The sequence below is a fragment of the Neoarius graeffei genome, chromosome 11 (assembly GCF_027579695.1).
Source record: "Neoarius graeffei isolate fNeoGra1 chromosome 11, fNeoGra1.pri, whole genome shotgun sequence".
In the NCBI taxonomy this organism is placed as follows: domain Eukaryota; kingdom Metazoa; phylum Chordata; class Actinopteri; order Siluriformes; family Ariidae; genus Neoarius; species Neoarius graeffei.
In genome coordinates this window covers 74,162,371-74,175,861 of record NC_083579.1, presented here as the reverse complement: position 1 = coordinate 74,175,861, position 13,491 = coordinate 74,162,371, and the positions used below count along the sequence as shown (strand labels likewise).

The following is a 13,491-nucleotide window of genomic DNA, read 5'->3' as shown; positions in this document are numbered from 1 at the left end:
GGAGATGGTCAGTCGGGAGGCCTCCGGTGATTTCATATGGACTGACCCGAACGTGGAGTTCAGATTGGAAGATGAAGCCAAGTGTATATTACAGAGTCCATTATTTGTGCTCCACTTTCTGTTGTTCTCCTTTGGTTTATCTCACAACTAGATATTTTAACCTGATTTAAATTCAGTTTGTCCGATCTCACTTCATGCATGCAATCAGGCTTGTAGTACTCGACTCTTTAGACCTCCAGATGTTCTTGAGGGCTATGAAGGCTGCACAAGCTTTTCTGATTCTTGCTGCAATGTCCTTCTCTGTGCCACCTTTTCTGCTGATCACACTCCCTAAGTCAGTGAAGTGATCAATTTCTTCAGGGTCCTCTCCTCCTAATGTGACTGGCTGTGATCATTATGTGCCTGTCCTGAGGATTTGGATCTTGTGTTTGTGTATCTTATGAATGATGCCATATATATATATATATGACACTGGAATTAATTTTGACGGTCTAGCAAGCTTCATATTCAGAACCTTTGGTGTGGTTAATTTTCCCTGATTTCTCTTCTGTTATCCATTTTCATTTCCCAGTTCTCCTTAATTTTGTAGCTTTTCATTCTATTGATTAACACATTTAGAAAAATCAGACCATGCATATTGAAAGTTGTGGGGCTGTGATTGTCAGAGAATATTTCTATTTTGTTTGATATCCTTTCAAATTTTTTACTCTACAACAGGCTTGTAGTACTCGAGTCCAGGATTCGGACTCGAATCCGACTCGTACCCTAATTTTAAGGATTCGTGACTTGACTTGGACTTGATTACTGATGACTCAGACTTGTACATTAACTGCATTCGGACTTGTAAATCGGAGATGAGGACTTGGATTTTTTCTTTATTTTTTTGTAACATGCCATAATAATTTGGCATAAGATATTTATATCTACAGTAATTTTTATACTAATTCAGTGCAAGAGAATGCACATTCACCTGTTCATATGTCACGTTCAGGAACAAACTAATGTTAATGGCGCTAAAATTCCTGGAGAGAACGCCCCAGGATTGTCCGCTTTGCTTTTATGGACTTCTCGTGCAGTGGGAAAAAATGCACTGCTAGGTGTTCCATATGTAGAAGAGCTATCGAGGAGACGACGAGGACAACCTCGAACTTCAATCGTCATTTGGCAAAACTCCACCCGGAGAAGGAAGTGACACGCTATGTTCATTGCTCTGTTGATAATGGGCGGGGCTTGCTGAGCGATGAACTAGCTTTTTATCTGTAGCCTATTAACTAAAATGAGGCAGTCGAGCAGTGACATTAGTCCAACACAGTAGCAGAGACGCTTTCACATAAAGGCAGCAGCAGCAGCCACTGTCAAATGGTGCGGTTGGAGTCTTGTTCTCGGACTCGATTCAGATCAATAGTGGACTCAACTCTAAATTTTCTTTAATGACTTGGACTTGACTCAGACTTGAACACTGGGGACTCGAGACTGGACTCGGACTCGAGGTTTAGTGACTCGACTACAACTCTGCATGCAGTTCTACAGTATGGCAGTTGTATGGCAGCATGTCTTGTAGCTGCCATAATATGTGCAGGATGTCCTCTATTTCTATGAATTCATCACACTTGTAATTATTTAACTAAATGATGAATAATATTAAAATATATAACTAAATTATTTAATTAGAATTTATTTAACATCCAGGCTCACTTTACACAGGGATGGTCTGAAACAAAAACGCAAAAGTCCGTTTTCGTTCTCACTTTTTTCTGCGTCTACATGACCGTTTTCAAGGAGGAAATCTGCGTCTATACGGTGACGCATAAATGTGTGGAATTCAATTGGATGTGCATGCCAGGCGGCTAGGTGGTGCTGTGAAAGGCCTCCGCTATGTCTGCACGCATGCGCAACGTCTTCCGTCTTGTCTGATCTGCACATCTGCGCCGCGAAAACTTTGACTACTCTGGCTATGGTAAGTAAGAAAGTAAGTAAAAAAGTAAGAGCATGCTATACCCGCCTCTGTTCATTAACGGTATATGTGCAGATTCGGTATAGATGTTCGAAGGACTCCTGGACGTTTATTAAAGCTGCCAGAGCAGCTTGAAGGTCCGTTGGATCGATGTAATCAGACATGCTCTTACTTTTTTACTTACTTTCTTACTTCCCGGGCTGGCATGTACAGTATATGACATATGTATGACGTAAACGCGTACCCGAAGGGAGCAGATCCGAGCAGAGTTTCGCGTATTGGGTAGTTTAGACGGATATGCAACGGGGGCTGTTTTTAACTTATCCACTCTGGAAGGCGTTTTCAATTTTTTCCGTTTTTCAGCCTCGGAAACGCCGTCCCCGTGTAGACGAAAGGCACTTCCGATAAAATATTTAGTCGTTTTTACCCGACAGCGTCCTCGTGTAAACGGGCCCCCAGGGTCATGGGCAGTTTCTAAAACCATTGTGATGTTAAGATTGTCTGAACTGCAAAGAAAGTGTTCAGTGTAATGCTTTCTCTACTCTTGTATCATAATCTTTTTGTTCCAGTGCTTTTGGAAAAAAATAATCCAGTTTCACAGAACTGAAAATTGCAAATAATCCTTACAGTAATTAAGTGCTGCATGTTTGTTCCAATGACGCATAATAATTTATGTCAGGAATACAACACAACGGGGCATGATGTTTTTGGAAAATCTCTGACAGCGTGGTGGGATGTGGCCCAAAGCAAAGCAGAGTTGTTTTAGCCTCCTAAAGTTTATTTCATTTTCTATGAAGGCAGTTTTATTCCTTATACCACAGCAATTTGAGAACAATTATATATAATTTTTATTTATGAAAAACATGTACTTTGGATGTTATAGTTGGAATAAGTTATTTATTTACGATATAGCAGCTATAAACAGTCATTCGCTCACTTTCACTTGAAAACCATATGCAGCTCGTAACCTCATCTCATCTCATTATCTCTAGCCGCTTTATCCTTCTACAGGGTCGCAGGCAAGCTGGAGCCTATCCCAGCTGACTACGGGCGAAAGGCGGGGTACACCCTGGACAAGTCGCCAGGTCATCACAGGGCTGACACATAGACACAGACAACCATTCACACTCACATTCACACCTACGCTCAATTTAGAGTCACCAGTTAACCTAACCTGCATGTCTTTGGACTGTGGGGGAAACCGGAGCACCCGGAGGAAACCCACGCGGACACGGGGAGAACATGCAAACTCCACACAGAAAGGTCCTCGCCGGCCCCGGGGCTCGAACCCAGGACCTTCTTGCTGTGAGGCGACAGCGCTAACCACTACACCACCGTGCCGCCAGCTCGTAACCAAGTAACTAAAAAATATAAAGTTTCCCATGACAGAAAACATCAAGTTATACTTTTAGCTCTGAGTGTTTGTTACAAAGCGCTGACACTGGTGACTCCTTCTAAAGCGTTAAACAAACATCTCCTTGTAGAAAACGTCACTATATCAACAACATATCATATAAATATCTTTCGGCTTATATTACACTGAGTGTCTGCTGTACAAGTCCCTGCGAATAAGTTATTAGTATAGAAACAATAACATATTATGGAGGGAAGCCATGGCCTAATGGTTAGAGAAGCAACTTTGGGACCAAAAGGTCGCTGGTTCAATTCCCTGGACCCATAGGAATGGCTGAAGTGCTCTTGAGCAAGGCACCTAACCCCCAACTGCTCCCTATGGAGCCGTCTGAGTATGTTGTACGTTGCTCTGGATAAGCACGTTTGCTAAATGTCATTAATGTAAGAGTGCATTAATAGAACCCTTGCATCCATAGCTGTTGCAGAAAATGCATCAGCACCTTCTGACCAATCAGATTTGAGAATTCATTTAGCGTGTTAAAGGTTTATAGCGCAAAAATTCAAAATGATGGCAGTGTAAAAGTGACATCTCCCTTTCTGAAAGTGATACAAGTTATTAGAGAATATTTATTTGTCACGCTCTTGCCTTTATAACTGCTTCCAACTTCTGAAAAGCTGAACAGCTTTTTTTTTATTCTTTCAGTTATAAAATTCCCCTTTTCTTCCTTCCATCTCTGTATTAGTCTGCCAGATTGCTTGCCCATTTTTCTTGATGCGTCAGTTAAAACTCTGCCAGATGTCGTACAAATGTCCTGCCTTCTTCAAATCATGAGGGTTGGGGACTGAAAGTGACACGAAAAAAAGTATTTTGTTAATTTCCCCATATGATTTGGATTTTCATGTTCACTTTGTCATCCAGAAACTATGGAAGATACAAACTTTTGCATTCAGTTGTGTACATTTGTGGTGGCAGTGTTTTAGCTAGTGATCCACAAAGCTAATTTGAAGCCCTGATATAAACATTTTGGCTTTTTCTATGTTGATAAGTTATTATAGGTATCATACAACTTGAAATCTTACTGAAAAACTTTTATCCTTGTTTTCAGGACCACAGCATGGTGTATACTATGCACATATCCTACCTGGAGATCTACAATGAGGTGGGATACGACCTTCTGGATTCACGACATGAAGCATCCAATCTGGAGGATTTACCGTTAGTACAGAATCTTCCTGTGTTTCACTTTTATACAAATACTGCATGGGAGAGTTACTGCAAATCAGTAGTGCCCAATTGTATCCCAAAGGACCGTTGTGGCTGCAGGGTTTTCTTCCAACTAACAGGATCTACACCTGATACTTGATTAAAGACCAAGATCAGCTAATGAAATGGGTCGAAGCAGGTAGCTCCTGTGTGGTTGGAATAGAACGCTGCCATCACACTGGCACAATTAGGATCTGATTGAACACCACTGCTTTATTATATACAGTGGTGCTTGAAAGTTTGTGAACCCTTTAGAATTTTCTATATTTCTGTATAAATATGACCTAAAACATCAGATTTTCACACAAGTCCTAAAAGTAGATAAAGAGAACCCAGTTAAACAAATGAGACAAAAATATTGAACTTAATCATTTATTTATTGAGGAAAATGATCCAATATTACATATCTGTGAGTGGCAAAAGTATGTGAACCTCTAGGATTAGCAGTTAATTTGAAGGTGAAATTAGAGTCAGGTGTTTTCAATCAATGGGATGACAATCAGGTGTGACTGGGCACCCTGTTTTATTTAAAGAACAGGGATCTATCAAAGTCTGATCTTCACAACACATATTTGTGGAAGTGTATCATGGCACGAACAAAGGAGATTTCTGAGGACCTCAGAAAAAGTGTTGTTGATGCTCATCAGGCTGGAAAAGGTTACAAAACCATCTCTAAAGAGTTTGGACTCCACCAATCCACAGTCAGACAGATTGTGTACAAATGGAGAAAATTCAAGACCATTGTTATCCTCCCCAGGAGTGTTTGACCAACAAAGATCACTCCAAGAGCAAGGCGTGTAATCGTCGGCGAGGTCACAAAGGACCCCAGGGTAACTTCTAAGCAACTGAAGGCCTCTCTCACCTTGGCTAATGTTAATGTTCATGAGTCCACCATCAGGAGAACACTGAACAACAATGGTGTACATGGCAGGGTTGCAAGGAGAAACCCACTGCTCTCCAAAAAGAACATTGCTGCTCATCTGCAGTTTGCTAAAGATCATTTGGACAAGCCAGAAGGCTAATGGAAAAATGTTTTGTGGACAGATGAGACCAAAATATAAATTTTTGGTTTAAATGAGAAGCGTTATGTTTGGAGAAAGGAAAACACTGCATTCCAGCATAAGAACCTTATCCCATCTGTGAAACATGGTGGTGGTAGTATCATGGTTTGGGCCTGTTTTGCTGCATCTGGGCCAGGACGGCTTGCCATCATTGATGGAGCAATGAATTCTGAATTATACCAGGGAATTCTAAAGGAAAATGTCAGGACATCTGTCCATGAACTGAATCTCAAGAGAAGGTGGGTCATGCAGCAAGACAACGACCCTAAGCACACAAGTCGTTCTACCAAAGAATGGTTAAAGAAGAATAAAGTTAATGTTTTGGAATGGCCAAGTCAAAGTCCTGACCTTAATCCAATCAAAATGTTGTGGAAGGACCTGAAGCGAGCAGTTCATGTGAGGAAACCCACCAACATCCCAGAGTTGAAGCTGTTCTGTACGGAGGAATGGGCTAAAATTCCTCCAAGCCGGTGTGCAGGACTGATCAATAGTTACCGGAAACGTTTAGTTGCAGTTATTGCTGCACAAGGGGGTCACACCAGATACTGAAAGCAAAGGTTCACATACTTTTGCCACTCACAGATATGTAATATTGGATCATTTTCCTCAATAAATAAATGACCAAGTATAATATTTTTGTCTCATTTGTTTAACTGGGTTCTCTTTATCTACTTTTAGGACTTGTGTGAAAATCTGATGACGTTTTAGGTCATATTTATGCAGAAATATAGAAAATTCTAAAGGATTCACAAATTTTCAAGCACCACTGTATAAAATTTAGTTAGGTGGGTTATTTAACAATTATTCGCCAAAGGCAAAGTGAATATCGGTGATGATTATACATACAGGGCACTTTTTCCATGGAATAAAAACGTGTTCTATTCCCTTCTAGCGGGTTTCGTTCATTTGGTTTGATAGCATGCAATATTGTTCGCATATTGCTTTTCCTACGTGGATTACACCACTCAACCCAGTGGAGAATGAGTATTGAATATGGTTTACAATATTGCATGGTTGTCAAGACAACATGTCACACGTCGGAGCTGATCTGAATATCCAACTAGAAAAGCACTCGGAGAGCACAGACCTCCGCCAAGAATCCTTTAAAAAAGTCCGGGATCCAGAAGGTGATCCGGATCACCGCCAAAATTTAATGGTTTGTTACTTGTGCCCAGTCACACCTCTGGAAAAAATTTCAGAGCAATCTGTTCATAACCTTTTCCGTAATGTTGCTAACAGACAAACCAACAAACAAACAAACCAACGCTACCGAAAACATAACCTCCTTGGCGGAGGTAATGAGAGTTTTCTGCAATGCACATGCAGAATAATTTCTTTGTTCGCCGCCAGTGCCTGCAGTAAACTGTAACAGTGAATCGAAAATGCCATAAGATAGCTCTTACACATAAAACTTCGGCACTCGCGAGCGACTGTGACAGTTTGTAAACAAACCTGGCTGCCAGGTTTCTCATCTCATCTCATTATCTCTAGCCGCTTTATCCTTCTACAGGGTCGCAGGCAAGCTGGAGCCTATCCCAGCTGACTACGGGCGAAAGGCGGGGTACACCCTGGACAAGTTGCCAGGTCATCACAGGGCTGACACATAGACACAGACAACCATTCACACTCACATTCACACCTACGGTCAATTTAGAGTCACCAGTTAACCTAACCTGCATGTCTTTGGACTGTGGGGGAAACTGGAGCACCCGGAGGAAACCCACGCGGACACGGGGAGAACATGCAAACTCCACACAGAAAGGTCCTCGCCGGCCACGGGGCTCGAACCCGGACCTTCTTGCTGTGAGGCGACAGCGCTAACCACTACACCACCGTGCCGCCCGCTGCCAGGTTTGTTCCATCAAATGTGTATTAATAATAATAATAATAATAATATTGGCTGGCTTGTTTTCGTGGTCTATCAGATATATTCCATTCAGCTACTCATCTTCAACTCGTTCAATATCATGCTAACTGAATGGAATATATCTGATATACCACTCAACACCAGCCAATATTATTTAATTATTAATCTTGACTTTTTCTCGGTTATTATTCACTGAGCCTGAGGCAGATACTCTGGGACACAGGGACTCTAAGCCTAATAATGAACAGATTTAAAGCGGACATATTATGACACTGCTTGTGCATGTACATTTGGGTAAATGGACTGCCTACCATCCCACAAATTCTCAAATAAAACGCCCAGTCAGTTTCCTTTCAGCTGCCTGTTTCAGAAAACGTGTGCTTCAATAAGCCATTCAAATTCGGCTCCTCTTTCTATGTCACAAGCTGAGCTCATTAGAATTGTGCTGCCCCTCTTCCAAGTATCTCCACTCATGCATTGAGAACTGTCTTTGGGAATTAATATTCATGAAGGAGGTGCTACCTGATTGATCACTGGAAGTGGGGATGGGGTTTGGTGGGGTGAACAGAGTCTCATTATCATTTAAAGGAACAGACCGTTCCTCAAATCAGCCGTTTTGATCAGGGCTGTTTAGACAGGGTGAGAAGGGAGCTGTGGGGCTTTATCCTTGTGGTATTTTGATCAAAGCATGTCACAGACATTTCATTAAGACCTCAGGAAACTGTCTCATCTTGTGGAAAAGGGGTATGATGTATATCACCTTTAAAGAAGGTATTGTAATTTTGAGGAAAAAATATTGTTGAAATGGTGACACTTTCTTCAGAGTTCAATACTTCAAGGAGTCTCTGGTGTCTTTAGATGTAAAACTGGTCCTTTAAAGGAGAACTGAAGTAATTTCTAAACTTGCTTTATTTCTTAATTAATGTGTTATTCAATTACATTTTCAGTTTTAGTAACCTTTATATCGTGACTCGTATTGGCAACTAATTGCAATTAAATATTATACTTATTGGCCTATTCGGTTTTTTAGCCGTGTTGAATTTAGTTCGTTTGGTCCACGGCAGGCGTCGCTTATCCGCGCGATCTTCACGAGACTTGTGCGAGACTTCGAAACATGAAGTGTCAGCCAGGTGTCAGTGCCGCCATTTTGAAAACTGTTTTCCAAACGAAATACTGCACAAAAACGAGTTTAAATGATGATTACTGCATACTTTTTTCACACTTTCCTGATTGCTATCGAAACAAACAAAACTTCCGGCTTGATTACATCAGCATTCGAAAGAGGGCACGCACGTCTTTTGACAACGTTGGCAGATGTTGGTCACTTTGATTTGCGCTGTACGTTTTACTTCCATCCTACAATGTCTCGCACAGGTCTCAACAAATCTCGTTTACGGCCATCGCTTTGACATACGGACTGATGTATTACAGAGCATATTTCAAACACTCATAACTTGCTATAGCAGCGACAAAATAGCGATCAAAAATGCATTCCTATATTTAATAAAATGAGAAATATTATTTTGATTAAAAAATTTGACTTCAGTTCTCCTTTAAGTTTTCTGCGAGGATAGTGAACTTTCCATTTTATTGTCTGTCTGTGAGATGACAAGCTGCATTTTAACCGTTTTATTAGCTTCTAGAGAAAGTGATGGAATGACTGTTGATGGGGGTTTTAATGTACAGTAAATGCTAACAGCAAATAACTTTTGTGACCCTAAATGTTAACAATGAACCAGGCTTGTAGTACTCAAGTCCGACTTTTAAGGACTCGTGACTCAACTTGGACTTGAGCAGTGATGACTCGGACTCGTGCATTAACTGCATTCGGACTCGTAAATTGAAGACGAGGACTCTGGATTTTTTCTTTATTTTTTGTAGCATGCCATAATAATTTGGCATAAGATATTTATGTCTATGTTAATTTTTGTACTAATTTTGTGTAAGAGTGTCACACCTACGCGCCTTGGCGCGTGCATCAGATAGACTCTCTGGCGCGCTTCAGACAGTGTGCACGCCAAGCGGACTCTCGCACACGCCATAAACAACTCGCACCTGCACAGGATTAAGGTGCAATCAGCACGCCGATATAAAAACTGTGAAAACGCATTCACTTTGCGAAGTATTGAGTTGCGTTGCTGACACATTACCGAGCCTTATTTCCTTGTTTGGTTTCCTGATCCCCGATTTCCTGTTTCTCATCTTTGATCCTGCCGAGTCTACGATAGCCTGTTTGTGCCTCGCTTGACCTATCGCCTGTTTCACTGTTTTATGATTTTGCGTGCCGTTCTGGATTGTTTGTCTTCACTTGTATTAATAAACACACCTTCTGCACTTACATCCGTCTCCCAACCATCTCTGACAGAATACTTCACACTCCCTGACAAAGAGACGCACATTCACCTGTTCATACGGCATGTTCAGGAGCAAACTAATGTTCATGGTGATAAAACAGCCGCCGTCAAATGGTGCGGTTGGAGTCTTGGACTCGGACTCGACTCGGATCAGATGTGAACTCAACTCGGACTTGATTCGAAATGTTTTTTAATGACTTGGACTTGACTCGGACTTGAACACTGGGGACTCGAGAGTGGACTTGGACTTGAGGTTTAGTGACTCGACTACAACACTGCTATGAACTGATTTTTAAAAAAAGTATAATGTTGGTCTTTAACAAATAAGGAAATGTAACTGTTGACAATTTACTGTGGTATAGGTGGAATCAAACACTTCAGGATATACTGTTATTGGAAAATGATCAACTTGTGGATGGTAATAGCATCTCCGCTTCACATCATGCTGCTTCATACCACCCTATCACTGATTATTTTCCTACAACAGCATGTCCTGTTGTGTTTTATGCTTTATTTAAATAGCAGCGGTCATCCTAAAGACCTCAAATATTTTATTAAAGAATGGAAGTACGGTATTACAACAGTGTCCCAACAGTAAATTACTTCAGCATATGGAATATTTGAGTGAAGTCACATCCTTAAGCAGGGTTGTAGAATTACACCACGTTTCAGGGACTGAAAGAGACGAAGCCTGCGTCAAATATAGGTCAGCAAATTTCATTTAGCTGTGCCTGTGGGCTGAAATACACAGCAAGAGCTGCTCCTCAATATATCTGCTGTCTCCTCTTCCTTTTACTGAAGTCTCTCTGAGTTATGTTGCGTCTCTTATTTTCTTTTAGCCTTAATTTATCTTTTTTGATTTATTAGTTAATAACACAGACCTTTTTGTAGTTAACTTGGATCCATGTGTGTTACTGTTGGTCCTCTATTTTTCTTTCATTTTAACTCTCGTTCGTCCCGCTGTCTTCTCTCGTTGGGGATCCAGTTCAAGGCCCTGCGTCCCGCTAATTACACGCTGCTGAAAATAGACAATGCCCACTCCTGACCACACAAGCTCAACTTTCAAGGAGCTATTCGAAATTCGCTGTCACAAGTAGACTGTTTTCTCTTTTTCTCCTTTTTCCCCTCCATGTCTTTATTCATCCTGCTGTTGAGCCATGAAAAGCTGTGGGTGTCAACAGTTTAGACTGCACTTTGGATGGACCCACTGACAGAATCTCCTTACAGAAATTGAGCAGTGGTGGTGCATTTTATCACTTAAAAGCAGACCAGATGTTTAACTCCTCATATTTTTGGGCTTTTCTAGTCCAGATTTCTAGAAAGGCAATGATTCAATGACGAACCTTCACAATTTTGATCAATATGTAAACAGTCTGGCATCTGGTGCTTTTCAACAAGCATTTGGACGCCACGGAAGCCTTAAGTTAAAACTATCACTCAGTGCTGAGTTACTGCGCGAGGGCAGGGATTTATTTGCCTGTTTTGACAAAGCTAGTCAGTTCATTATTGAATTATATAAACCTTCCACATGATGCCGTTTGTGTGATATTGATATGTTTTACAAATATATATAAATAAACGTTAAAGCCATTTTAAACATACTGTGTAAAGTCTGCTTCATAGAAATGTATGTGCATGTCTCCGATAAATAACTTAAAACATTAATAAACCTCTGCTTCAATTAGAAAATAGCATTTTTGCTTGCATTATAGCTACACTATACCTTGCAATATAAACATAAATATACTTAAAAATCATATTCTTGCATCATTGTGTAAATCCATTTATCATGTCCTGCTTGAGGCATTCTTTTCCATACACCAGAGAGAGATTCTGTTGGTCATCGTCAACTCTGTTATCATTAAACTGGGCAATCCATTAACAGACTCGACGATAAGGGTTGACATTTCCCCACCACTTTGTGTCTTAATTCCACATGCTAACCTCAAACTAGCTACTACATGGCATGTATAAAAACAATGTTATGGATTTTGATCATATTGTTTTTAAAAAAAAAATTCCAATATCACAATAACAGATTTGACAAATAAGTAATCTACTGTTGGTGTATCTGGGTGGCACGGTGGTGTAGTGGTTAGCACTGTCGGCTCACAGCAAGAAGGTTCTCTGGGTTCGAGCCCAGTGGCCGACGAGGGCCTTTCTGTGTGGAGTTTGCATGTTCTCCCCGTGTCTGCATGGGTTTTCTTTGGGTGCTCCGGTTTCCCACACAGTCCAAAGACATGCAGGTTAGGCTAATTTGGTGGCTTGAATTGAGTTCGAGCCACAGCCATGAATGTGAGTGTGAATGGTTTTGTCTCTATGCGTCAGCCCTGCAATGATCTGGTGACTTGTCCAGGGTGTACCCCACCTTTCGCCCCAGTCAGCTGGGATAGGCTCCAGCTTGCCTGCGACCCTGCACAGGATAAACCTTTGCAGATAATGGATGGATGGATGGTTGTTGGTGTATCCTCAACATTTTGTTCAAATTAATGAGAGAAGAAACATAACATACCTCATTGCCTTTCTGAAGTTTCCTGCCAGAGGAAGTGACCTCACTCAGTGCAGGTGTCATACATATTATTTAAAATTTTTGTGGATTTTATGCAGTTTTATAACAGAGTTAACAGAGTTGACAAGAACATTAGAATGTATAAAAGGTGTGTGTATACAGTGCCCTCCACAATTATTGGCACCCTTCGTTAAGATATGTTCTTAGACTTCTAATAAATTCATTTTTTTTTAAATAATCTAGGACAACAATGCAAAAAAAGAGAAAAATCCAACCTTTAATTCAAGTGCATTTATTCAGTGGGAAAAAAAATCCCACATTAAGAAATAATTCTTTTACATGAAATCATGTGTGCGCCACAATTATTGGCACCCCTGATGTTAATACTCTGTACAACTCCCTTTTGCCAACAAGACAGCACTTAATATTCTCCTATAACATTTCACAAGATGGGAGAATACAGAGAGAGGGATCTTCGACCATTCCTCTTTGCACAATCTCTCAATCATCCAGAGTCCTGGGTCCTCTCCTATGCACTCTCCTCTTCAGCTCACCCTACAGGTTTTCAATTGGGTTGAGGTCTGGGGACTGAGATGGCCATGGGAGGGGCTTGATTTTGTGTCTGGTGAACCATTTTTGTGTAGATTTGGCCACATGTTTAGGGTCATTATCTTGCTGAAAGACCCAGTGATGACCCATCTTCAGCTTTCGGGCAGAGGCCACCAGATTTTGATTTAAAATGTCCTGGTATTTCAAAGAGTTCATGATGTCATGCACCCTAACAAGGTTCCTGGGGCCTTTGGAAGAGAAACAGGCCCACAGCATCACTGATCCTCCCCCATACTTCACAGTGGGCATGAGGTGCTTTTCTGCATACTCATCTTTTGTGATGTATTAGAATGTTTGTTGCCAAAAAGCTCTATCTTGGTATCGTTTGACCAAAGCACACGGTCCCAGTTGAAGTCCCAGTACCGCTTAGCGAACTCCAGATGTTTACGTTTATGCTTGTAAGTGAGAAAAGGCTTTTTCCCTGCACGCCTCACAAATAGCTTGTTGGCATGTAGATAGCGCCTGATGGTTGTTATGGAGACTTTGTGACCCCAAGATGCTACTCTTTGATGCAATTCTC

General features: G+C 41.1%; 1 protein-coding gene across 1 annotated transcript in view; it reads left to right on the top strand.

The window, feature by feature from the left end:
- The window catches only part of kif6 (kinesin family member 6), a 289,502-nt gene that overhangs the window by 39,448 nt on the left and 236,563 nt on the right, over positions 1-13,491 (top strand). Inside the window, exon 5 of the mRNA XM_060932833.1 lies at positions 4,414-4,523. Within this exon, the coding sequence (XP_060788816.1) occupies positions 4,414-4,523 (110 nt within the window). The remainder of the gene's footprint in view (positions 1-4,413; positions 4,524-13,491) is intronic.